Source organism: Dermacentor albipictus, chromosome 1 (assembly GCF_038994185.2).
Source record: "Dermacentor albipictus isolate Rhodes 1998 colony chromosome 1, USDA_Dalb.pri_finalv2, whole genome shotgun sequence".
Taxonomy (NCBI): Eukaryota; Metazoa; Arthropoda; class Arachnida; order Ixodida; family Ixodidae; genus Dermacentor; species Dermacentor albipictus.
The window spans coordinates 482,132,578-482,159,447 of NC_091821.1; the positions used below are offsets into that span (position 1 = coordinate 482,132,578).

A 26,870-nucleotide genomic window follows, 5' to 3' on the forward strand; every position below is an offset into this window, starting at 1 on the left:
TTCGAAAAAATATTCGTATTTACGGATAGTGACTATTCGATTCCCAGACCGACTCGAGTAGGAGAATATTCGGCTCGTTATTCGGAAGTCTAGAATATTCGCGCATCATCATCATCATCATCATTATTATTATTATTATTATTATTATTATTATTATTATTATTATCGTCGTCGTCGTCGTCGTATCTGGTCCAGCGCCGTACGTACCTCGACAGGAATTGTCACTGCTCTTCACTGACACTTCATGACAATTCTTGGCAAGCGTAGCGACTTCCTCAGTCGACAGGTGGCACTGAAACCAACTCTACGGAGTGAAGGAAGAGCTTAAAGTCGAGAATAGTTTGAAAATACGGGGCTGAGACTAATAACTAATAATGCTGATACTTGAAATATGTATTTTTCTGCCTTTAATCTGGCCGGCGTAAAACGCTATGGATGGCGATCTTAGGGTGCATTCACCTAGCGCTGCTGTTTATTTTTTAAACATCGGCAACGCGAAAATGGGCTTCTTTATCGGCGGATGAGTAGGATCATTTACAATCATTCAGTTCGCTGCTGCATGCCTTTATGTTCTTGACATGTTTGGACACGAGAAGGGAAGTAGGTAGCATAGTTCCTGCAAGCATGTTGTAAGATAAGACGTACAGTGCATCAACTTACAAGCATTAGAATTCGAGTGTTATGCTCACCTATCGGCAATGTTTGGCACAAAGAGACTTGCCATATGTAGCTCGAGGCTGTCAGGGCCCTGACGTAGTGGGGGAGGGACCGTCCTACAAACCCAGAGAAGCGGGTTCGTCATGATAAATATTTTGTCAATATTTTTTTTAATCGCGCCCATGCTTTCCCATGTATAAATTGTGCACAACAGATGACCCACCACAAGGCGATCGGCCTCGAGCTCGTCCGTCTAGGGCAGGAATGGAAAGCGATACCTCGTGATCAGCCTGCAGTCACTGCTTGACGTTTTCCGCAAATAAAGCGCCACGTTCAAGGAAAAGTTCCGGGTCTTACTTCACAAAGCTTTTCGTTCGTATTGCCGTTTGCCGTTGACCAGGCACTTTGGTAACATAATATGCCCAGCGTCAAAATTGTCTGTAATTTCCTCTTACGAACAAATCTAGCGTAAGAGCTTTTTTCATGAACGCGTTCCGTGAGCACGGACCGTGGACCTCTCTACTCGCAAGTAGGGTTTCTCCTGTCCATCACAACTCAGCCTCTTCGCTTTTGCGTCACCGTTCGTGCGACGCCCTACCGTCGCGACCTCGCCACTGTGTGCGAACAGCGCGTGTGAGCTCAGTCACGGGACAGCTGCTTAGGACCGAGCGAACAAGCGGCGGACTATACAAGGCGTGGAGACGGCAACGGCGCGGCAGCAGCGACCGAACTACACAAAGGGCGGCAATAGAACCGCTGCCCTGAGGGAGGATCGCTCGCCGTCGTCAGAGCCTGGTCGTCATTTGCAGCAGGCAAGGGCAGAAGCGGAGCGCACCTCTTTAAGACCTCGCCGACTGTGTTTGCTCTTGGCCCGGTCTTCTCCACCTACGGGGCTCGCCAGAGCCCGCCCGCCGGGCTCGGTGTTTGTCTTCCAATCAGCTTCCTCTTGTTTCACTCCGGGCAAAGTATACCCCCCCCCCCTTCCCCCTTGCCACTCCCAAGCTTTTGGCTCAGACTTGCTGCTGTTCTACACGTGTCGGAACAAGCTTGTCTGTTCCAAGTGCGGCGCAACTGGACAAAAGAAAAGGAAAAAAAAAGATCAACGAAGAAAAAGCAGGCATGCGACTCTACAGGAGAGGCGCGAATCCGCCACGCCATAAAGAATAAAAGGGAGGAAGGGAGGAGCAGGGGCAGAAAGCGAGATGCGGGGGATACAAAGTTATTCGTTCCCTCATCCTCATCGCGCGCGTACGTGAGCCATGCCGTAATTCGCCGGTGTTCCTCGCTCCGCGGCGCGCGTGGCGGCGCCCGTAATTGTTGGAGCACACACACGCACGCCCTCGCACGCGCGCTGGAGTCACTTCTGGCGGCCCAAACAGGGCCTGCGGCCGCGGCCGTCCGGCGCGTAATGAACCGGCCCCTCTCGCTGGCCCCGGACTGGTGGCGGAAAGTGAAGGATCCCGGGTTGCAGTATGTTTTGGCGTGCTTGTGGGCGCAAATGTGGACAACTTCCCTGCCGAACGCCGAGGGCGTTTGGGCTAGTATGTATGTATGTATGTATGTATGTATGTATGTATGTATGTATGTATGTATGTGTATGTACTTCACGAAAGGAACAAAAGGCCTACATGCGTATCCTAATCTTAGTGTCCCACTGAAGCCCATGCAATGCGATACCTTCGCAGACACAAGAAAATCCTCGCCATTCCCTAACAAAATGGTGGGGATGGAACATGCACGCATTTAGGAGATTGACATTTCAAGCTTCCAAATGCTTTCGCAGACACAAGGAAATTCTCGCCACTCTCTAGCAAAATGGCGGAGCTGGAACATGTACGCAATTAGGAGATTGATATTTCAAACTTTCAAATGAGGCTTTTCATCTTCCTTCCTTCCTGTATTTCCTCCCTTTGTAGTTGGTCAGGTCGCGCTGGTGATCCTTTCTCGATTCAGATGCCTTATTTATTCATGTGGTTAATAGGGAGAGCTCGCATCCACTGAAGAAATATATCTGTTATAACACAAACGAAAGAAACATACCGGGGCAAATATACGCCACAGGATAAAGCGAGTATATGCTGCAACAAAAGCGTGGGAAAGACGCGGCACATCGGGATCGAATGTAAGTGCTATGTTCACCCAGCGAGACCCGCAGAGAACGACCGCCTTCCAGAAGCGTTGGGATTTAAAGAGGATGCGGGGATTAATTGGTGAGCAGTCGAGATAAGTAAGTGACATTTAAAACATTCATGAAAAAAAAAGCGAAGAGAGAGATTATTAGAATTGGAGTCGTTGCAAGCATAGGTAACGGTACAATATAGGGAAGGAGGTTTTAATGACCAAAGATTCAAATCACACAGCCAAATGCTAGACGGCGACAGAAGTACTAAACCTGATTAGATCAGGCAGACCACGTGACAATTTGTCACCGCCCTGATTCGAACGGAGTGTCGACAATATTCGTCACAATCATCGGCGCCGGCTGCGCCTTTTAGCTCACTCGTGAGAAAAAGGAGCATCAGATAGTGAGTGTGGCACTTCAGTAGTCACAACGTTTTTTTTTTTTCTTCTCATCTGAGTCCACTCTTCGTGAAAGAGTGGCAAGTGTGGAGATGGATTAAGAAACGAATGGCAGAGTAAACACTCGACTTTAAATAATTTTCTCAGTTGTTTACGTGTAACAACTTTGTCGTCATCAAGCTCTGTTCTTTTCTAATGAAAGAATGCCGGTGTTGGTAATGCCCACGTGGAAGCTGATACAGGCCGTATATGGTACTTTCTAACGCAAAGATACCGAACAGGTTAAATCAAATTATCCATTATATTGAAGAATGTTGGAACATTCCGAAATTGACGTGACACTGCATGGTAAAATATATGGTTACATCGAACGTACACTCTAAAAATTTTAACACCCTTAAGGGTGTAAATGACTTGTCCCATGGGTGACACCCTTTTTGGGTGTATTGCTACACCTCAAGCAAAGGGTGCAAATTAACACCCTACAAGAGAAGGGGTGTTAATATGACGTCACCTCGCCTATGGGTGTAAAGCTAACAACACCCTTTCTATATGGGGTGTAACAGAGACACCACCCTTTCAATATGGGTGTAGCATGGACAACACGCTTCCAAAAGGGTGTTATCCCTGCAAGTATTTTAGCGTTCACTACAGCCATGTAGTTAATGGGCAGACTAGCTGTTGTGAATGCTGCCTAGCCTTAGCTATGGTACTACCTTGTTCAGTATGAGCCAGAATCTGTGAGGCGTCGTCATATTGCGCTTCTGGTCCGTCATGTGGTAGCATAACGTGCGACCCTTTCAGGCAAACAATTGAAGGTTTCACCATTGCAGCAAGGCACACAGGCCATGCTTTTCGTAATCTTCCTCTGCAGTGATAGTACACTGCCGGTCGGATGCAGAGCGCAATAACAATGCGCGCTGCACTAAGGACACAGGATCTCCCGCACCTTGGTGCACCAGTACTTATAACCCCGTGGAAACAGCACACAGCCAAAAGCATAGTTACATGCATTTCAGAAATAATTAAAAACCTCCACTTTTCTTGGTCAAACATTTTCGCAACACCAGCTCGACCAGGAGGGAAAGACACCACAGCTCGTTGTTGTAGCTCATATTGAATGCAATAGAGCACAAGCAATGCATGGATTGGTAACAAGTACAGTACTACAGAAGCATGTGTTTGCCTGTCAAACAGTTTTTTGCCGTTTTAAGCACACATTTTACACCTCTATTCATCAAAGTTGTCATTTATCGCCACGGGATGCTTCTACTACTACTTTGACACATGACTTAAAGGTAGCACTCAAAGCCAAAGAACAAAGTGCTTCCACGTCAAATCATGTTTCAGCATTTACGAACAAAACAGCATGTGTAGCTGTCCTTGCTGTTCAATATATAAGCATGCACTATTTCCTGAAATATATGTATGCTCCGTTTACTGAAAGATACCTGCTTATACCCAATAACTTAGTTTATTTTTCACCATGTGCTTGCATTGAATATTGCAAAGGCATTGTAAGTTAAGCTACCAGAACAACAATCAGCTAGTCTAAGGTTACCTAATTGAACAACATCATTGTAAAATTTGTGACGAAATGTCAGAAGTATTTATTTCATTCAAGAGAAATGGTTACATAATAATGTTTGCACATTTTAAAAGTAAAAAGGAACATGAGTAAAACCATACCAATACAAAGACATAAGCACCGAATAATGGCACAGGCTTGCTCAATTGAATTTTAAGCAGAACAGTTTTTTTAAATAACCTCACTACTAAATATCACGTTTTCATTCGAAAAGCACTACATCTTATTATAAAGCACAAAAATAACCGGTCACATAAGTAAGAACAAGTCTGAGTGTGTCTTTAACACAAGGATAAAAAGTTGGGCGAGTTGGTACAGTAACATGATCTTGGATTGTAGCGCGAAGTGGCATGGACACAGACTAGAAGCAGACAGGATGAGCGCTAACTCTCAACTAAATTTTTGCAAGCTAGTCTCTTATCAAGTATACCTGTAGGCATTGCGACCATTGTGCTCCCAAGATGCATGAGGCATTAGTCATTGCAGAGTTGTAAGGACATGACAATCCTAGGATGATTATGTTCTTGAGGCTTTTTTTCCCCACTTTCCATCTTTTGAAACGTGTATACTTTAGTCATGAATACAAAAATGCTACAACTGGTGTGTGATAAGTTTTGCATCTTATTTCCTAGCAGCTCATTGAAACAAGCCACGATGACAAATTTAAATGCTGTTACCTCATCAGACATTCAAATTTCTTAAACACAAACAAAACCAGATAGGCATTAGAGTGAGCATCACTTAAATACATTACACTGGTTTAAAGTTATTGCGCCACTTTGTGCCAGGTAAAAACGTTAGAAACATCAAAAATGTTAAGATTCTACGGCCAACCGTGAAAACTAAATAAAAAAAATCATTAAGCTTTCTTAAACGGGTACAGGAGCTTTACAACTAGCCGTCTTGGTGATGGACACGCAGATAGATGGGCAGCCATTCCACTGAGACGAGAATGTTGAGGGCTTCGCATGGAAGTCTGTGAGACACTGCAGAGTAGTTCTTGGTCCACATGAAGGAGGTTGCTTGCATACACGTCTGGGCCACCATACTGAATGCATGGTGTTACCGGAACTTTTTCCCCCTGCATTGTGGTAAAAAAGCATGGTTAAGTTTATACGATATTTAATATGCAAAAAAAAAGAGGTGAGACATGCAGACAGGACACGAGAGTAGAGAAGTGAACACGAACGCGAAAAACATGAAAAATTTCATTAAATCGTTTTATTAGATAAAATTTTTATACTATGTGTCATTCATTATGAGGGTTCATAACCGCAACACATTTAATATATAAGCAGGTAGAATTATCAGTTTGGTCAGTTTGTACAAGCTCGTTTGAGGCAAGAAATCGAGTTTCACAAACACAACCTCAACATTCTTGATTGAAAAAGGAACACTTCACATGACATGCAGTCCTGTGAGTGGAAATTGCACAGTTCAAGAAAAACAAATTAAAACTCACAGACCGATCCTGAAAAAGGAATAAGCACCTGCTACTGCAAAAAGCGAATTAATTGATAGGTTTTAGTAGCACAAGGGCATCTTTGGCCAATTAGCGCCAAGCCTATACTGCAAAAAATAAACTTAGTGCATCTTTACAAAGCAAATATATAAAGATGACTAATGCCTCTCTGCACTACAGTTGCTTTGCTCTAGCGTGAAGTCATTTTAATGCATGCACACGTACATACACATGCTACACCCAAGTGTAACAGCTGCAGAATTAAAATTGGGCATCAACAAAGTCGCAACATTTAACCATTGATCCCAAGCTGTACTAGTGACTGGAGGTAGTACCAATATCGCCAATGACGAGTTGCACTCTTTCTGCCCGATGTTATGCTGCTCGTATTGTCAAAGATGAGTTACAGTCGGCATTGAGGGAAAGCTGCCCTCAAGAGCAGCTCTTATTTTTGTGTTATTTCTAACCAGAGACAAATGAAGTAATATATTTTTAGAATGAGAATGATGCCGAAAAATTGAGTACGTAAAAAATTTGGTGCATTTTTCCGGAATTAACTTGGGGGTTAACGGCTAAAGCGGCAATCCAGACACTAGAACAAGTTTTGACATGTTTGTTACCAGTGAATGCTAGAAAATATGTTGGCATTCTGTAGTTTTGTCCAACAATGCAAAAGGGATTCTTAATAACTGATGAAATAAATGGAAAAGTATCATGAAGTATATTTCGTGAATGTAACGCAGAATCACTCAACTTCTGTTACTATATAATCTCCACTAGATTAACCTGCACTTTCTGAACTAGTTCAGGAGGTGCTGAATTTCACTCCTCATTCCACCAGTTCAACGTGGCAGCACCTGCACGTTGTGATTCGTTTTACTTAGTGCAGGCTTTGTACAGGGCGAGTTCACAGCATTCCCTGCACTTGGCCGAAAGGTAGTGCATGTTTACGCAGCAGGTGTGGTGCCGCTTCTGCCCGAGTGAGGCGCAGAAATCAGAGTTTCATACAATAATTACTAGAGGGAACTCTGACGTTAGTGTCCACAGGAGATCAAACAAGAACGGCTGTAGCAGCATGGAAATTATGGGAAGTACATGGATTTGCCTAAACTTCATCTGTTTGGCTTCAAACGGCTTTGTGACTTTGTAAACTAGTCATTCTCAACAATATACTGTGTAATAAATAAATAAACATGAAAATCGTCCGACGACAGGATTCAGACACAGGAACTCTAGAACAGAAGTCTGATATTGAAACCATTAAGCCACGGAGGCATGTAACGACAAGCGAGTGCAACGCCCTGATGAATTTATCGCGGGCATACCAGTGCCTTGAGACGCTTGGCGCCCTTCGATTTGGCTACCTGGACAAGCTCAATCGTTGCAATTAATAGCAATTGTGCGTGTTGACGCCGTCTTCTGCACTTCGAAGAGTATAGACTGCGCTGAAATTTACGACAATGAGATTTATATAGCGTATAATATACGAAGCCACAAGAACGTCTGAATTCACAAGCACGATTATCCGACAAATCCATGTGCTTCCCATCATTCCCATGGTGGTACGACTGCAGCGCCAGAGTTCCCTCTAGTACTTACTGTAAGAAACTATGGCAGAAATAACCGAAGTGCCTCGCATTTTGTTCTGGAGTAATAAACTAAGTTTTGCTGGTCCCATAAATCTTACTGGTCATTAATTCCAAGTTTTAGTGCAGTCACATGTCTAGTAACCAATTGTGATATTTTGCATAAACATTGCAAAGCCAACTGTGGTGAATGTTCACCCTGGTAAATTGTTTATGATGGAGTAGCATAGACTACTGAAGCAATCTCTGGAAGGCAAGTCAAGTAATTTTCTTATTAGCAGCCTCTAAACAGCATTCGAGCTTATGACACATGCACCTCAGATATGCAAATATTTCCTTGACTCAGCAAGAAGCGATGCTTCATGTTCCACGAGGCTACCTCTATCAAAGCAGTATTGGTGCTCTCTAAAAACAATGCCAATGCATATTATCCAAATATTTTTCAGGGGCAACAGTTATGCCTGAAATCATGCTAGATTAGTTTTTTTACACTTGCTCAGACCATGTTAGAAGTGCTTCTTAAAATCCTCCTATTTATTAGACTAGTCATATATCTGTACACAAAGGCTACTAATTAGGTCCCATGCTATATCATCTTAACAAAAACTTCACTTAGTAATACACATGCTATGATAAGATTTGAGACCACATTGAGATACTGAACAAGGTGAATTCATTATTTTTAAAATCAAGCTCCTGTTCTTCCAAAGGAGAAGAAAGGATACTGAGGGTCAAAATTTTTCTGAATCACAGCTGGAAGATGCCAGGGAAGGCACGTGGAAACTTGTTTGTAATTTTCTATTTAAATGTAGAAATGATAAAGGGAAATAAAAATGGTAAAAAAAAAACAACCAGGCATGGGGGGAGAACGAACCTACAGCCTTTGCATTAGGCATGCGATGCACTAACCACTGTGCCACCAAGGCAGCATTCAACCGTCCACAATGGCCCCTAAGATTGTCGACGCTCGAACACGGCAGTAGTACCACAGTGGTTAGTATATCACATGTGTAATGTGAAGGTTATGGGTCCGTTCTCCACCCACAGGTGGATATCTTTTAATCCACTTTCACTTACCCAGAATTTATCATTTCTATACTTCATATAAAAAAACTTAACACATGTTCCTGTATGCTTTCCTTGACCTCATTATCTGCTGGCTTCTTCCAGTTCTGCTACTTCCAACACTTATACATATTCTAATCTGGTAAGTAAACAGTTCTGCGTGATGCTGGAATACAATATAAACATTATTGCATGGCAGTGTTATGTAGAATGCCTTACATTGCCCAGGCAAGGTGTATTTATGTCAATCTGAAAAAAAAAAAAAACATTTCCACTCTAGGCAGAAATGCTGTGTACTGCTGTGTGCAACAGGGTTTAACGAAAACAACTTGTTCAGAAATAAAGCCACCAAACAACGAGGAAACATGAAAACTAGATGAAAATTTGTGCAGTTGCATGTTAAAAATTTAGCACAGCAACAGATAAAGACATAATGAAGGAAGCGCGAGGATGGTTTATTTTGGACACACGAGGCAATATACTTGAAAGATGCATATGAGCTTACACGTGGAGAAATATTGTTTATGTTGTAGCTAAACTACGAACAGGCCTAGAACACACTGATACAAGGTGTCGAGCATGTCAATCTTATCATGCCCTTAAGTCAAAGAAACATGGCTGTTTCTCATGATTCGCTACACATGGCTGGCTTACACAACTTAGCCACTTCTATATATGCCTTGTAATTACCAGGTGGTCTGTATAACACATGCAAGCTTTAAATATGTACAACTGCAACGTAGCTGGACAGCACCAAGGTAATGTCGTTTGCCATCGTTTTGAGGAAGTGAAACCAATTGTTGCATTTTTCGTAATTAGGTAATTAGTTAACAACGATTACTTAACTGCTCAAATATTATATTCAAAGCAAAAGTGTCAGTGCGAAAATTGTAGAGCACCCTGAAAAATTCCCAATCCAGCTTTCTACTGCTCAATAGGTGCAACAAATGTTTCTTTCAAGCTTGAAAGAAGCCAGTGAACACATTGAAGTGCCATGCAACTAACCGCTCGTGCACCTGAACACCATTTGGCTCCTCCTTTCATGCTTGAAAAAAAAAACTTTTTGAAAAGAATATTTTAGAAATTGATTAATTATTGACTATGTTTTAGGCAAAATGCATGAAATAGTGTGACTGCCACCTCCATTTTCGGCGACATGAATTGACTCCATTTTCATGTCCAAATCCAGCTATACATGGTGCGTGTTTTGAGCTGGTTCTGTAATTTAGGCTGGTTTTGACTAATTGAAGCTTCGCACTTTAATAATGGAGTCAGGTTAAAAAGAAATTGGTACATTAACAGTCGCTGTCAGTACTCCATACTCCTTTAACTTAGTGCAAAGTGCTTGTGAGCCAAGAAGTTGGTAGTTCTAAGCAGTATTTCTCATTTTGACCTAGTGTTATAGCCCACTTACTATGATGCCATGCTGCTCAGTCATGCTGGTCCCAGCTTCAATCTAGGCCATGACAGCTGCCCTCCAATGAGGGTAAAATGCAATAACGCTTATGCACTTATATTCAGGTGTACATTAAAGAAGGCCAGGTTCCTAAAACTTCAGGCTGTGACTTTGGTATGTAAAAGCCCATAATTTAATTTTAATATCTAAAGGTGCTTTATTAGGAGCAGGGGCATCATTTTGAGCTTTTACTGCACTGCCATGGCACCAAGAAGCTCTAAGTAAATAAAACAATTTCATAGACAATGTACATATCTTGCAAACATTTACAAACACTTCTCTGCATGCACCTCTGTTGCTGTTATATTTAGATCCGTATGCCAAGGCGGGTTATGATGTTAGAACTTGTTTCAAACTTGTTTTTTTACCGCTTTAAAGTTGTTGGTTACCTTGCATCTCATTGTGTGTCGAACGCACATTTCAGTGCATCAATTTCTTCAGAAAGTGAACTCCTCTTTATTTATTTGTGCATGCAAAAAGGGTTCAGAAGAACTGCTTTCTGAAGGTCTGTATAAGAACAAAAAACAATTCTATGTAGGCTGCACAAAGAGAAAGGATTGGTTTGTAAATATGTTATTTAGTTCTTAAAAAAAGAGGCAGCTGTCAGTATTCTGTTCCAAAGTAAAAATTGGCCCTACCTGGCTCTGCTTCAGTTTCCGATGTTGATGGTCCATTGGGGGGCACTCAACTGATAGGCTGCACTTTGGCGATGTCGGGTGTGCTGTCACCAGGCCCAAGGTCGATCGACAGCCTCACCAAAAGTCGAGTCCAAAAGCTATAAAAGAAATATCTCATCATTTTGCTATCAGTTTTGTCATCTTGCGTGTTTCACACACGGCCGTCAGTGGAATATTTCGTCACTTGGATACTGAAAGAAATTCAAGCATTTTCTGGCAGCCAAGCTGATGATGATGATGTGTGGTGTTTTATTGCGCAAGGGCCATGTTTGGCCAAAGAGGGCCATGACAAGTGGTAATGTTGACGATGTATTATGGAAGATGTAACTTGGCTGTAAACTGGCCTAAAAATTGTCGCTGTAAAGTGCGTAAAATCTACGTGCTATAAAATTATGGCGATGACTAATGACAAATAGTATGAACATTAAAATCCATCGTGGAAGAATGATGCAAAATAGAAAATATATATTATAGGATGGTAAAATTACTTGGAGCACTGCTGCCTCGCCAGAGCCCTTGAAACACAAGGGCCTAGAGGCATGTGCTATACGAAAGAGCTATCACAGCAGCATCCTCTGAAGAGAGGACGGCAGCCAAGCTGAATACACAGTAAATGGAGAACATTAAAGAGCAAATGCAGTTGTCACATTAGATTGATCAAGTACAGCAGAAATGGAAAATAAATCAGTGATACTCTGTTGGCTTTGAATGCAAGAAAAGTAAAAACAGGAACTTGCAGCCACGCCACATTGAATTTCCCGCGTTTGCTACACCTCACAAGTTTGGCATCGTCCGGTACTCGGGGATAGTAACCGCTTAAAATCAAGATGAACGAGCGTCGGCATAAATTAACAGGATACTTAACCAGGCAATATTGGCGCATAAAACAACTCACGTAGCCAAGCTACTGTCAATTACCCGATGACGCATCTGCGGGCGAATTCAAAAAGGAAAGAGTTTCACTTGTTTCACGCCTACTAAGCTAAGACAGAATTCGAGTTTCTTACTAAACTATACTGGATATTTACGCTCCGAATAAAACGCTGGAAATTTTGTTACGTCACATTGCATACGTATGAAAGTGAGGAAATTGCTTTTGTTGTATTCTGCCCAGACGGCATGCAGCAGCTACCTCTCATGCAACAAAAGCATGAAAGTGGTAGTCGTGACACCGAAAACAAGCATATACAGCGCCAACGTTACGCCCCTTGGAGTTGGAACTAAGCACGATAAAGCCAGTTAGTTTTCTAGCTTTCATAACGCCATGAACACGACCAAACATCGAGCGAAACAACTCTCTAGTCTCGAAAATTATTACCGCTTCCATTTATATACTTATCGCTGCCACAAGCAAAAGTCAATGGGCTAGCTGTCCACAAGCCGCAGATTAGACTGACAGCAACATATTACGATAACGTAAAACAATTTCCACGCTAACTTAGCAGCCGCGGTGTGCTCTAAATGCCAAAGTTCTCGTTTGGCGCTCGAAATTCACACCATGATGACGGGCACTGCATCTTTCACATGAAATATTGCACGCTTTGCGCCGGAGCTCAATAGGAGGGCGAAACGCATTTGCACGTACCTGAAATCCGCATGCCGGAAACCCGTTGACGCTTCCGAGAACAGGGCGCACAGCCATACACCCGTACGGCGGCTTGACTTGGACGTGAGGCACTTCTACCAAACATTTCACATGCGACATGCTTCACACCGATTGCGCGAACACCAAAAAATGACGCAGGCCGCATTGCGACGCCGAGCAGACGTGCATCCACCGATGAGCTGCGTGCGCGGATTGCAGAGAACAAAGCCATACAAAACGTTAGGCGCGAGAAGATGGCGGCTCTCGTTGCGAAGACGAAGCGAGCGAAGCAATGACGCGCGAATGAATGTTGCCAACTGTTGGTTCCGCGTTATGCCGGCGGTGGTGACTTTAGTGGCGTGTGTTGCGGCTGTCTAATTTTTTATTTCTTTTTCCCAAACAGTATAATTAAGATCAGTTATTTGTTTGAATTTTTAACTGTGTCATTTGGCATTATCTTTGTCTTTTTATGCTATTAAGCGGCAAATTAGGGCCTCCCAGGTTCGCGCGCGCCAGCTGCGCGCGCAAATCTCAGAGGCCATAAGACAACTCGTTAGGAGATGCCGTTCTTGTCGTTAACGTTTCATCATCGTTTCTTCAACTGAGATAGGTAGTGTCCCTTTTCCCGGGGTTGGGAGGGGGCGATCAAGACGGCATCGCTCCGCGGGGCGCCGAGGAGTGGCTTGGTGTTGGTTCTTATCGCGAAATTCGCGAACCCTGCGATTTTTTTTATAACGTAAGCATTTCTATACTTCTCCAACAAGAAAAAACATCCGTCCGTCAGTCCGTACCACACGATACGTTTCAAAATAGAACCCGCAACAGCGAGTGAATTCACCTTCGTGCTAGCTCTCGCTTCGACGCGACCGAAGCGGCGAGAACACTGCGCTCACGAAGCTCTCAGCTCATGCCGCACTATGCGCTTTTCGCAGAACACTTTCAAGATAGGTGTACGCGCGTCTGTTTTCAAAGCGAAGTAGACGGTGCGAACACAGCGCGGGAAGGTTTCAGCAGTGGGCACACTCTGTCCACAATGCAGTTCGCTTTCAAGATACGGTTCGCGCGGCCGTGCCACAAGCAGCCGCCGCCGGAGAACGGTTGATAATGGTTCGACGCGGATGAGGAGGGCTAAAGAGCGATAACAGCTCAAAACGAACGGAACGTCACCAGCGCGCCTGGCCCCGCCACCTGCAGTACTTTGCTTGCGCCGCCGACCAGAGCAGCTCGTGTCGCCGCAGCGCTGTCGCTTATACTTGTCGGCTCAAGTCTCATAACATTGATAACGACATGGACTGCGTGTAGATGAGGAAGAGTCACAATGCTTACGCACACTTGGACAAATCCGAGAGGTGTTCCGGTGTGATTTTTTTTTTTTACCGGAAATGTACAGTCAGCGGTGGGACCCAGAATTGACAATGCGTGTAAGAGGGGTGCCAAGCTTTTTTTTTTTTTTTGTGAGACTCTTGCCCAGCTCCCAAAGATCTGCTCAAGCTAAGACTTGCTGATGGCTGTATGGGTTTTTTTTATTGTCGCATGCCCTCGAACCGCCACAGATCCTACAGTGTAATGGCATTAGAGCAGTATTCACGTGCAAAGGGAAATGCAGCCGGTAATTGGGCTGCCTAAGGTTTGCGGCCCGGGGGCAGCTGCCCTCCCGTCCCCCGTTTCCGTTGACAAGTTACAGGGAGGGGTCTAGAGCAATCTTACACCCTCTCCCGACAGTGGCGTAACCAGAAAATTTTTTCGTGTGAGGGGGGGGTCCCAATTGGCCGTGGAGGGGGAAGGAGCGGGGCCATTGCCATAGCAGCAAAAATTTTACTGTTAGTGAGCGTTACAAGTGCCCGGCGTGCCCCACTTGGCTACGCCGCTACTAGCCCCCCTCCCTCCCCCCCGCGCAATCGACGCAAATCGAGCTATCAGAACGTGCATGACACGCATGCATGACATAACATGAATGACATGCCGCGAAGCTAGCATGGATGTCGTCACGTCATCATCATCATCAGCTTATTCTGACGTCCATCGCAGGACGAAAGCTTCTCCAGCGATCTCCAATACCCCTGTCTTGTGCTAACTGGTTCCACGTGTCTTCAAGTTTCCCAATTCCATCACGTCCACATTATTCTCTGCCGTCCTCGACTGTGCTTCCCTTCCCTTAGCACCCATTCTGCAACTCCAATAGACCAGCAGTTCTCTCCCTTACGCATTGCAATGTCTGCCCAGCACGACTTCTTCCTCATAATGTCAACCAGAATATCAGCTATCCCCGTTCGCTCTCTAATCCACATCGCTGTCTTCCAGTCTATTATCATCATGCCTAATAATTTTCATTGCATCGCTCGTTGCGCGGTCCTCAACGTCTTGCAAAGCTTCTTTGGTAACTTCCAAGTTTCGGCCCCATACGTTACTAACGGTAGAAAGCAATGGTTAGCAGTAAGCTCCCTGGTCATGATTTAGTAATGCCTGCCGTAAGCTCTCCAGCTAATATTTTATTTTTGTTAATTTCCTTGATCAGAGGCCCCTGCGAGTAATTAACCTCAATAAACGTATTTCTGCGCAGGTCCTAGAGGCTGACTGCCGACCATGACATTCGTTCTCTTGACAGGCTGCGGAACATTACTTTTCTCTTCTGCATACTAACTCTCAATCAGACTTACTTTCTTCGGCAAGTTCCTCAAACGTTTGTTGCAAATAGTCTGCAGCGTTGCTGAGTATGCCAATGTCATCTACAAACCGTAAGTTGGTGAGCTATTTACCGTTAGCCCTCACTCCTAACCATTCCCAGTCTAACTGGTTGCACACCTTTAAGCATTGAGTGATAGCATTGTAAATATTTTGCTATTGATCATATGAAGCCTTTTGCAGATATCTGGCTATGCAAAGTCTGCGCGTTAGTGTCATCCGTTCGATATCAACATTCGTGGGAAACTTCGTTTTTGACCACTGTTCGGAGCCAGTGCGCTGCTGCCTAGGTGCCCCGATCTAATCATTCCAGCTACCTGATTCAAGCGCAGGTAGCGCGCGTTTCATGTACAGCCAATATCAACGTCTTAACTGGCAATGTTCATTTATCATATACTGTAAGCTTGTTCACTTACTCCCTTATAATTAGGGTGTAAATTAGAAAGACTGGGGGTGTTCCAAGGGTGTTTTCTTGTTGAACGCCCTTTTGCGCTGAAAAAGGGTGTTTCAAGGGGTGAAAAGATGAATACACCCGCATTACACCCATAAGGGTGTGAAAATTTTAAGAGTGTAGGTCGTACCCACACTAGGGGCCCTATAACGTAAACCTGTTCCTATATGTTTTTATTCCAATCTCCTGACGTCAAATTTGCGTAACCGCCGACGCAAGCATCGGGCGGTCACCCGCAGGGTTGTCTGAACAGACCAATCAAAGGCTCTCCTCATTCATAGAAGGTCACTATTGTTTGCTTGAAAAACGAATAACATCGCCTACACTGAGCGGCTTGTCTTATCTAATTGGCTGACTAGAGGCGAGGAGCACGCTCAAGGGGAGATGTATTCTATTGAGCCGAGCCACTGCACTAAAGATCGATAACCGGATCAAAAGGGCGGTACCGGCGTCTGCGATTGGTCCGCTTTCCCTTACTTAGCTTGCTGTGGCTGGTCAAACATCGCGGCGGCATGCAACGGAAGCTTAAGAATGACGCTGAAACGGATCTTCAGGAAAGAAGAGTTGCCAGAACGAGGTCGTGAACGTGCCGAAAGTGCTCGAAAACGTTACACGGCCACGCAAAAGGTTTTATTATACGCAAATGAACATACGTTCTCAGGCAGGTGCAAGTCACCAGTGCCTGAGCCATCGGCAGCAGCCATCTTTTATTCCTTTCGGAACGGCGCATCCTGCGGCTATTCAGAAGAAAATTAAGTTTTGTTCGGCATAATAATGCATCTTTAACGCATACGCGTCACTTTGACGCGGTGAATTCTTGCGGTTTTGTGACGCCGCGCGACAGGTAGGTGAAGTGAGCAGCTCGAAAACTTTTGACCAATAGCCGGGGGCTAATGGCGAAAAGGGGTTGATTCAGAAATGACTATTTTTCTTTTGTTCCATCAAATCATGCATAATCAGTGTGTACACCTCATATCTGATGGGGAGCTATTACGGCTTTCGTGACGTCGTGTGACAGACAGCTGAAGTGGGGTGGTCCAAAAAGTTTTTGACCAATCTCGGAGGTGTGATTGCAGAATTGGGCTAAAAAAGTTTGGAATAGCTTTACGTTATAGCGCCCCAGATAGATCGAATTTCACGCAGTGCCATACGGCTCCGCGCAGACACGGAATTACAGCGCCCGCCATGAAAGGTGAAAAAATAACATATACAGATATATTTATTCCGCCGATTTCTAGCGACGTGACCTAACACCACGTGTCGGGCCCGCAGCTTCTCGAAAAAGAAGAAAGGCCGCCGTTATTCCTGAAAGGCGTACCACCGATTGTGATAGCAAATTAGTAGACAGCGATACGAAGTAAGAATAGTAGTTTGATCAGCCGTATAAGCTCATAAACATTCGCTTACTGACTAAATTAACAAGCATGGCGCCACGCGCGCGCCGACGAGCGTAAATACATCTCACTATACGAGTGCGGACACGCTCTCAAAACTGTGACTGGCGTGAGGAAGAGCGGCAGCAGCATCGAACGAATTGACCTTAGTGCTGCTTCTCAAATCAGCGCGAACTAAGCGGCGAGAAATTAGCGCACACGAAGCTATCAGCCCTCGGCACGCCTAGACTCTCTACTCATCGCAGATCGCTTTATAGATAGGTGTCGCGCTGCCGTACTCAGCCGTGCCATACGCTGCCGCCGCCGGAGTGAAACGCAGCCCCAGAGCCTTGCGCGCGGTAGAGGACGACGCGCTTTCTCCCAGCCTTCCTCCCATGCGCGCGCGAGATCAAGCCACCGTACTCGGCGCACCATCGCACGTTTTCACCCTCACCTACAGCATACGGTGCGTGACCGCGGTGTTATCTCACTTGGACTTTATGCGGAACATAACGGCGATGTTGAGTGCGGAAGTGCGCCTGGAGTGTCCCTATAATTGCTATCGCAATAAAAGAAAAAAAAAATCCCATATTCATAGGCGGTCTCATGTGAACGCAAAACATCATGGAGCCTAAGCAACAATAAAAAAAGCGCGCTTGCCAGTTCAAGTTCAACATATTGAACTGGCAGACGCGTTTTTTTTTTTTTTCGAGTTGAAAGGGGGACTAATGAAGTAAACAATTTGACAAGTACGAGTAGATTACCCTGCTACGATGCCAGGAGAGCCAGAAGATGCAAAGACAGAAGACCGGTGGCGACGCCACCTTGAAGTCTCCGCACCAGGTCGCCATGACGTCATTGATTTCGATGGCATTTGCTCTGGTGTAGTAAATGTTTTATCGGTGAAGGTGGACTATATCGTATTCTAAGGTAATCAAATATTGAACTCGGCAGGTTTTGAAAACTTCTACCAGAGAGTCCTTTCTTACTTTTACTGGTCACGAAACTTGCATACGTCATGCTATGGGACAGCTTCATATGCTGCAAACAATGACCGTGCGGCGGACGCCACCGGTTCAGAGGGGGCTCGTTGACAGAGCACTAAGGTAGCGGCGCCGCAGTATGGACCGTAGCAACATCTCACCAGTGTGTAATGTGAATTAGTGTCGGCTTTGCGCGCTCTTTCCGCCTTTCAGCGTGTGCAGAGAAGCTCGAATGGTCCCCAGGAGCTTGAAGGACTTTGCCGAAGACCTGATGAGTGTCATTCTGGCTACAAAGGGACGGAAGAAAGGAATAGCCAACCTTCGTGGAACCAACGGCCGGGCGAAAACATCGCAATGACAATGCGACTGCTGCATCAACTGTCCTTGTATATATATTGAATGTCCAGGGGCGGCGCCAGGATTTTCTGACTGGGGGGGGGACACCCACAACGAGCGAGTTCCTTCAGGGGGCGGGGGGACGGGGGCAGGGAGGCGGGTAACTTATGCGTTGTCTTTTGACTATATTTAACTGGGCTGATGGCCTTTTAAACATATCAGTGTGAATGAGCTATTTCAGCATCGCAGTAAGATATAAATAAAAATTTAGCATATCTGCACAGCAGAGCTTCTGCTAAGAAAATGAAAATTTATATAACATAAGGTAAAGTATAGATGAAAAAACAGTATTAAATAAATAAAGAAGACAGGTACCCAGCAGCAACAAAATAACATCAGTTAAGCGCAATATAGCTTCAAAAGAGTATATTTCACAACAGGAGAGAGAACTACATCTGTAAGCAAAGTGCATATAAATTCCAACTTAGGTAAAGACGTGCTACATAAATTTTTTTAATATATTCTTGTGGCGCCGATGGCGATTCTAAACGCTGGAAATGGGAAAAAGAATAACAAAAACGTATGTACGCCACAGCAGCTGCTTCCTGCTGCTGCCGGCAGACGTCGACACAAGTCTGTGCCAGGGCCGGCTTTTCAGACGCCATTTTGCCCATACGCGAAAACAGTTTCTCATTTTTGTCTTAAAAAACAAGTGATTAATCGTGTCAAGTGTTATACTGAACGAAGCAGACAACAAAATGCGATCGTTCTGCAATATTTGAGCAAGAACAGTGCAGCGGTGAGTGCAAAATCTTTTTTTGAACACACGCAGCCAAATATTCAGGACACTGTACTCTAAACGTCTCTTGCTTATTTATCTCGCCTGCTGACCGGTTGATACTTCCGTCCACTTTAAGTAAACCACAAATGACGCGTGGCAGCGGGGGTTTCGGCGTGAAATTTAAGAACGTGAACTTTGTCTTCCATTTTCGCTTGTACTGATCAACCTATCACCACGAGGTTAGGAAAATATATTTTGAAAGAACACTTTATAATTCAGGATTGATTTAGTGTTTCTCTATAGTGTCCCTTTAATATAAACGGGTTTTACTGTAGCACAGAACCACAGTGAGCTGTGGTGACCATATAACAAAAAAGGATTGGCGTGCGTACTACTTCGAGTACTATAATAGTCTTTATTTTCCGACGTCAACTCAAGGTGATAGGAATCGCCGCTCACAACAACAGCACTGTACAAAGTCAGTCTACAGTATAGGAACTATGGCGAAATACCGGCATCATTTCTTAAACAAGAAAACTTGCATACCCATTACAGTATATACGTATCGGATGGCACTGTTTTTTTATAGATACATTCCCGAACCAGTAAAGAGCGAAAGCTGCAATTAACGCCGGCAAACTCTAAAAACAAGAACGCCAACCAGCGCGCACTCTGTTAAGCTTTAATTGAAGATGAGCACATCGTATACTACAATTTAGCAATGTCGCATCTGAAAACCGCATTGCTTACGCATAATTTCTTTGCACGCACAGTCAGGCAAAAAGACGGAAAGTGCCGGCTTATTAAAGTGCCTTATGCAAATGCACCTAATCATCTACACCGCTACTTCATAGGAAACATGCCTTTCGTTTCTCTGCGAAATTCAGGAACTATGATGTTTCACGCGACGACAAGAACAGAGGTCACGGTGGATCTGTACTTTTTTTTTTTCAGATAAACGACACTCGAAAGTGCAGGCAGCAAAATTCACCATCTTGTGAACACATTTCGCCGTTCAGGCTACAATGTGCGGGGCTCAAATGGCGCGGCATCGTATCACTTACACATTCTTGTTTGCGTTGATTGCTTCGGAACAATGATAGACATCGCCAATCGTTGTAATCAGATGCACGTGCACGCACACATAGCCCTGATAACCCAACTTGGCCACGTGATATCTCTGTGCGCGCTATTTGCGCTCTTTCTTGAACATTATGTGGATGACATCGACGCACAATTACGTGTATGATCATGCTAATATCGAATATCTTATAACTCTATATTATAACTAACGTTGACAAATGTTTCAAAAAGACGAGAAAGCTTGGAGCTCTAAAGAAAAAGGGGGGGGGGTGCATACTCGTATTATTTTGTTCTTTGGCGGACAACTTCCGACCTAGCGATAACGGTTGTGAAGCCTTAATTGTTCCAGCGTACAATAAAGTATTAATTATATCATTCTTTAAATCGACCTGTTGAAAACGCACGCAATATTCAGTGCAGTCTCGGACTACAAATACCACGGTAAAAGGAGGTGGTGATTACGTGTTATGGCAAACCAGTGACGCCAACACCAATCAGCCCGATGTAGTGCGACCGGTTCGATGGGCATGTGGTGACGTACCGCAGCAAAGCATTGCAAGGGGCGCTCCGGCGGGGCAATCGCCGGCTTTGGTCACCAGGCTAAACCGTAGGTGGCGTTGGCTAAAGCCGCCAGCATGATGCCATTTTATCATCATGTTGCTGCAACCAAACACCACAAGGCGCTACCGCGACTGTTCCCTCTGAAGGGTGAATGCACATTCAACAGAAGATAAGAGGAGCCACCGGGAAATGAGAGCGCGTGTGCAGGTAAGAGAGGGAGAGAAGTCTAGAAAGGGGGGGTACCGCCCTCTAGCCTAACATTCTGCACAAAGGGAAAAAGAAGAGAAAAAATCCACCGACGATTACGATACACCCTATAATGCGCAATTTGAGCGGAGCTCTGCATGTGTTTTCGTTTCGCGGTACATTGGCTGGCGCGGACAATCTGTCTCGTGCGGCACGTTGCCAACGGAGCCAAGTGCGGCGCGACTGCCTCGCTAGTCTCTAGATCGCGAGCCAGCTCGTGCGTGACGCGTGCGCGCGATTCACAGCAGCCGCCGCCGACACGTACACCTACCAGACGACACGCGCTACTCTGGCGCAGTTTCGTAGCCATTGTCGCCGCACTACGCCTTTCTTCTCACGCTTTCGCCATACCCTCCTCCTCCGCTTTCCGCCTCATGGTTCCGCTGCACCCTTCTCTCCGCTTTCCTCCTCGCGTCTTTCATTCCCCGCTGCACTTCGCGTTCGCTTTCACTTTTCGCTTTGCTCGTTCGCTCGGTTACGCCGAGCTACGACGCCGAGGCACGCCGACAATTGCCGCAGGAACGGGCACCTAAGAACTGCTCTCTAAAAAAGGGACATGAGGAGGGATGATAAGAATGGGCGGTATAGTAGGATGTGACTATATATACAAGCTGTGTTCTAAAGCCTCCTCTAAAGCCTCTAAAGCCTCCTCCTCTAAAGCCTCGAGCATAAATGGACACTGCACACACAAAAAAAGAATATTATAGCCGTATCACTAAATTAACCTTTGCAAAGTGGGAACTTCTCGGTACCCTTTTCCTCCACTACTGCGCAGGCCAACTGGGATCAGCCTTGTTAATCTCCCTGCTTTTCCTCTATCCCTTCTCTCTACAATAAAAACACCCTTACCGTTAAATGAGGCTTGGTAAATTAGAAAATACGCAATGACGAAATAAAGGTGGTGACGCTGCCTCCGAGTTTTCGCTCCAGCTCGCCGTGACGTCATGCATTTTCACGACGTCTGTTCAGTCCTAGCTATCTGTAGAGATTGGCTAAACTGTCATCTAAAAGAGCAAAGGACCGAATTTCGCAAGTTTCAAAAACGTTTACCGCGATACAACGGCCAGGATGTGCAGAAATACATTGAAATTAGCGTTGTCCTAATGGAGTAACGACGCTGCGGTTTCGCGCGAAATTAAAAAAAAATTTCACCTTTATCAGCGTACTGCTACGAAATTAACGAAACTCGAGTTTACTGTGAATACTTTATCAGTCTAAACGGATGCAGTGTTTAAACCTCTTTAGGGTCCTTTTAACTCTCAATTTTACATGTGTGAGGAATAGGCTCAATATTCCCATAGTAAAAACAGCAGATAAACCTCTAATGCCTCGCGGAACCGTAGAAGTAATGTCGAGCGAAGCACGAGAGGGAGGACCGAAGCTAACGGTGCAGGAAATGGCTTTGTGGCCTTGAACTGGCCAGGCATGAGCGCCACTGGTTTGTGCTATCACGTGCTTAGAACCACTGATTACCGTTATATCACCTGCAGCGCGAAGTTACGTTGCTCTTGCTACACTCTTTCAACTAGTAACTACAAATAATATTACAATTTTTTTTTTGCTTTTGTGTACTGGATGTAGTAAGGCCCCTTACCGTGATCCCTTGATCTTCACCTACATGTAATAAAGTTCCCTTTTTGATTAATTGATTGAAGCAGTATATTGAAGCTTACATGAAACGTTATTTTTTTTTGTATTTTCTGACTGAGCCGGTGACTCCAATGTATTCTTTCTAACATGCTTCCTGAGATGTGAACAAACAATTTTATTTTCTTTGTGCATTTTTTTTGACAGGGTCGGTGACCAAAATTTATTCTTTCAAACATGTTTCCTGAGATGTGAACAAGGAAGCCGTAGGGGTCCCGAAACATCATTTCTTTGCATTTCTCACATGGCCGGGGACGGAATTTATTCTTTCTGAAGCCAATAGAGAGAGATGGCAATTCACAAAAATATTATACTAGTACTTTAACACAAATTATTCGAAGCTCTACAGATAATTAAATTAACGTTAGTATCTCCTTTTTTTTGCCATCAAGTGTCGTTTGTTCACATTACACTTAGGCACACGCAAAATTGATAATTGATTTATGTTTTCAATACCACTCGATGCTGAAATTTTGTTCCAAGCACAACTTGTTGACAGTGTTCCTGTCTATACTTGCTGTGTTTCCGGGCAAAAAAGAATGAAAGAAAGGGATGCTTTCCGTGGAGCGTTCAAGTAATAGCGGGCTTTCATCAGTAAGGCATTTCTTCAATCAGAAGAAAAGCATGCGCGCAGTGCTGACTGTACATTTATTAGCGGATCTAAGCATACGAATATACTTGATCATGTCTCCCTCAAGCAACACAGTCATTTGTATTTATGAGCAGTTTTCTTTTCCTCGATATCGCTACATGCATATTGCGTGACTCTCGCGCGATGTTCAGAAGGACGTCAATAGTACTGGTGAGCAAGAAAAAAAAAGAATATCTTGTGCGTATTCTCGAACTAAAGCCTATTAAAAATACCTTATAGCTATTTTGTCCAGAATTACATTTGGAAGCGGCAAACGCTCATATCGATACGCCCAACGTGAAATCTTTGTCGCCGAATCGAGACAGGTGACTCTTGAGCGGCACTTATGGTTGCAGATAGGCGGTTTCTTTCGGTTTTCATGCGCCAACCTGCTCATTTCCTTGGGCACTGCCACCGAAGTTCGCTTTTAATTTAAAATGTTTTTTTTTGGAGGTTAGGGGAGACCTCACAGACCTTCACGGCACCAAACAGCTCCATTTACTCGTCAATACGGCTAAGAATGTTCGCCCACGCTCTCATAAAGATTAAACCACCATTGGTAGCGATTTGACTTGTAGTCGATGAAGATCTCGCAAGCTTTAGCAGGCAGCTCCCGAAAGAGCACAGCCTTGGGTATCAGAGCTTATGGCTACGTTTACGGACCTCGCCACTCACATTCTTTGCAGAATCTGTTCAAACTTTTTCTTAACATTCTGTCTTCTTTCGCTTTCATGGTGCGCATGTTCATTTCTTTAAAATTTCCACTTGCTAGTACGCAACAAACATTGAACGCACGGTGTAATTTGCGTGTAGAGATCTACAGAGCAGCCTATTCTTTCTCACAGATAGCCTATTTGGACAAAGCAGCAAGTAGTGAAATAATCTTACTAAAGCACTAGCTTGATTACAGGACAGCTGCCAACAAGAGCTTGCCAACGAACTTCCGCAAGACAATGATGCTCTGCTGTCAACGGTCAGATTGAGCAGTTTTGTGTGTGTGTGTGTGTGTGTGTGTGTGTGTGTGTGTGTGTGTGTGTGTGTGTGTGTGTGTGTGTGTGTGTGTGTTTGTGGGTGGGTGTGTGCGCGAGCGTGTGTGTGTGTGTGCAGCAGCATTCTTTTCGACACATGCCCTAATAAATAACAAACATCGGTTTTCTGGCGATGTTTCCTGAATCATTGGACGCTATAATCTCAGTCATCTCACGAGAACTCAAGTTCACAATGTGGAGAAGCTAAGCTGTATGACGAATCGTAGGGCGTGCTCCTTTAGCATAAATGCGTTGCGCACATCGCTCCCTTCGTAGCCCTTACCGCTTGCCTGCGGGGCAGCAAGTGAACTAGCGCATCACAGAAGATTTCAGCGTGCAAGTGAAACACGTCCAACACAGGCCGTCTGAAGTTGCGCAACATTCACCGAACAGCAGGTTCCTGTGGGTCGCGGAAAGCATTCCACGTCAAGCGTGGCGCATCCTTCACGAGTAGCACTAACATCGGACGCGCACAGCGTAATGTTCCCGCCAACGAGGTTGTGTTTTCTGTAACCTCACATCTCCAAAATTGAGAGCTGTCCAACACATTTTTTTTTTTGGCGGCGTGTTCTCTTCTCAAGGCCAGGAGTGAATCCCAGCGTAACGACTCGGGCGTCTTCGTCTCAAGGCCGCCGTGAACAACGACGGCTCCAGCAGGGCCGGTTACGTTATCGCCCTTCACAGTTTGCGCCTCCGATGGCGGCAGCGGAGCGGGTCCAACGGCTGCAGCGGTGGCGACGCCAGCCTGCGTCACAGGCCCAGAGCGGCCGCGTGTTTCTGAGCCTTCAGCCGCAGGTCGGCGATGCTGGAGTTCTTGGTGGTGAGTCTCTCGGCAGCCATCAGCGCAGTGGTCAGCCCGCCGGGAAACGGCATGTGCGCCGGGTAGAACAGTAGGCTCGCCGCAGCGGCGGCAGCCGCGGCCGAGGAAGGCGGATGAGGAGGCGCCGGCACCGGCGGCGGCGCGTGGCCGGACGCGACGGCAGCTGCCGCCGCAGCGGCCACCGCCGAGTAGTGGTGCGCGGCAGCGAGAAGTCCCGTAGGGTCGGCGGCGTACGGGAGAAACGTGGCCGCGGCTGCTGCGGCAGCGGCGGCGGCCGCTGCCGTTCCGCCGCCTCCTCTGCTACCCGCCGCGCCGCTGACGGCAACGGCGGCAGCGGCAGAGTGCGGCGGCAGGAAGAGCCGCTCCGCCGAAAGCCTCGGCGCCTGTGGCGGCGGTGGGGGTGGGGGCGTCGCGCTGACGCTGATGTAGGGCGCGATGCGCGACGACTCGATCGGTGTGCTTGTCGCCATCATGAGGCCTGCGATCGGAGGGAAGAAAACGATCGTTAAACACGGACGGCCAGGTTAAATAAGTACAGGCACAATAAAATTTGTGTTGCTTCGTTTTAGTGGCCGCCGACTATGTCTTCACGGCACGGGGCTAGCTTGCGCAAACAATAAAGCATATTCCGTATTACACCATAGCCTTTTAATGAAAACAATTCAAAACGCACACAAGTGCAGCACGGCTTTCTGCTTGGAGTAGGACTCCTGGTTACAGAGGTGCTGGTCACGTAGCATCACAAATAACTGACTCACGCGTCATCTGGACCGGCGCTGTGGTCAAAGACAGTGCTGCCAACAAACAACAAGAAAATTAAGCCTTCAAAAAGTCGCTAAAACTTTTAGTTTGAGGTTTACCGAAAAAAAAAAATATCCTAGTTCGAATCACGATAGCCGATATATTTAGAATGCACATTTTGTGCATTGTGGCTATAGCTGTGCGCCGGAGATTTATGCCCATCACACGTGTATATAGTTCACTGTACACTACATCGTCTTCACTGGCTTCCCTTTACTTTATTCTCCTTCACTCCTTTATTCTCCTTATTCTCCTTAATAGCCGAGATTTATATATTTCAGTGCTGTGAACTCATGATTTCACGAGACGAGCTCCACTGCATAGTGAGACACTCTCTCTACTCACCCCGTCTAGCTTCAGCAAGCGAAATTACTTCTCTGCGGTAACTTCTAGCCACCATACCTGCGTTCTCCCATACCGGACCTCGAGGATCGCGTGACGCCTATTTCACGGGCCCCGGCTTTGTTTTTTTTTTTACCTCGGCTTTTTTTTCTTGCGGCGCTGCGCACTTCCACTGACGGCCTTGCGCGCGCTGTTGTATTCACGCACGGTTTTACGCGCTGTGCACAAGGACACATGACTAGCGGTATAATACAGTGTTGCACGAATACTGAGGCAGAACAAGCGGATCGCAGAGCATGATCACGCACTGGAACACGGTAGAAAATGATTTAGTTTCAGTACTTGCGCACGTGACTGCACGACCGTGAGAACAAGCACGCGAAGCGAAGTACATCTCTCTTGCTTCGGTGAGAAGTAAAAAAAAAAAAACAGGTAGACATTCCAGTTGTGTGTTTGATTATTTCTCTAAACTTCAATTTGTCAATTCTAGCAACAGATCACACAAATAA

The 26,870-nt window shown here is 45.4% G+C and overlaps 1 protein-coding gene and 1 long non-coding RNA gene across 5 annotated transcripts in view; both read right to left on the reverse strand.

Moving 5' to 3' along the window:
* Positions 1–4,640: 4,640 nt before the first annotated feature.
* LOC135901448 (uncharacterized) lies at positions 4,641–12,870 on the reverse strand. Its single transcript, XR_010564125.2, has 3 exons — positions 12,597–12,870; positions 10,973–11,109; positions 4,641–5,846 (listed from the first exon to the last, which is right to left on the reverse strand). It is a non-coding gene; the product is annotated as an uncharacterized lncRNA (long non-coding RNA).
* Positions 12,871–21,195: 8,325 nt separating this feature from the next.
* Positions 21,196–26,870, reverse strand: part of LOC135901449 (homeobox protein orthopedia-like) — a 221,348-nt gene continuing 215,673 nt past the window's right edge. For all 4 annotated transcript variants that reach the window (XM_065431262.1, XM_065431261.1, XM_070532537.1 and 1 more), the window contains one exon: positions 21,196–25,696. In XM_065431262.1, the coding sequence (XP_065287334.1) occupies positions 25,149–25,696 (548 nt within the window). In that variant the 3' untranslated portion in view covers positions 21,196–25,148. The remainder of the gene's footprint in view (positions 25,697–26,870) is intronic.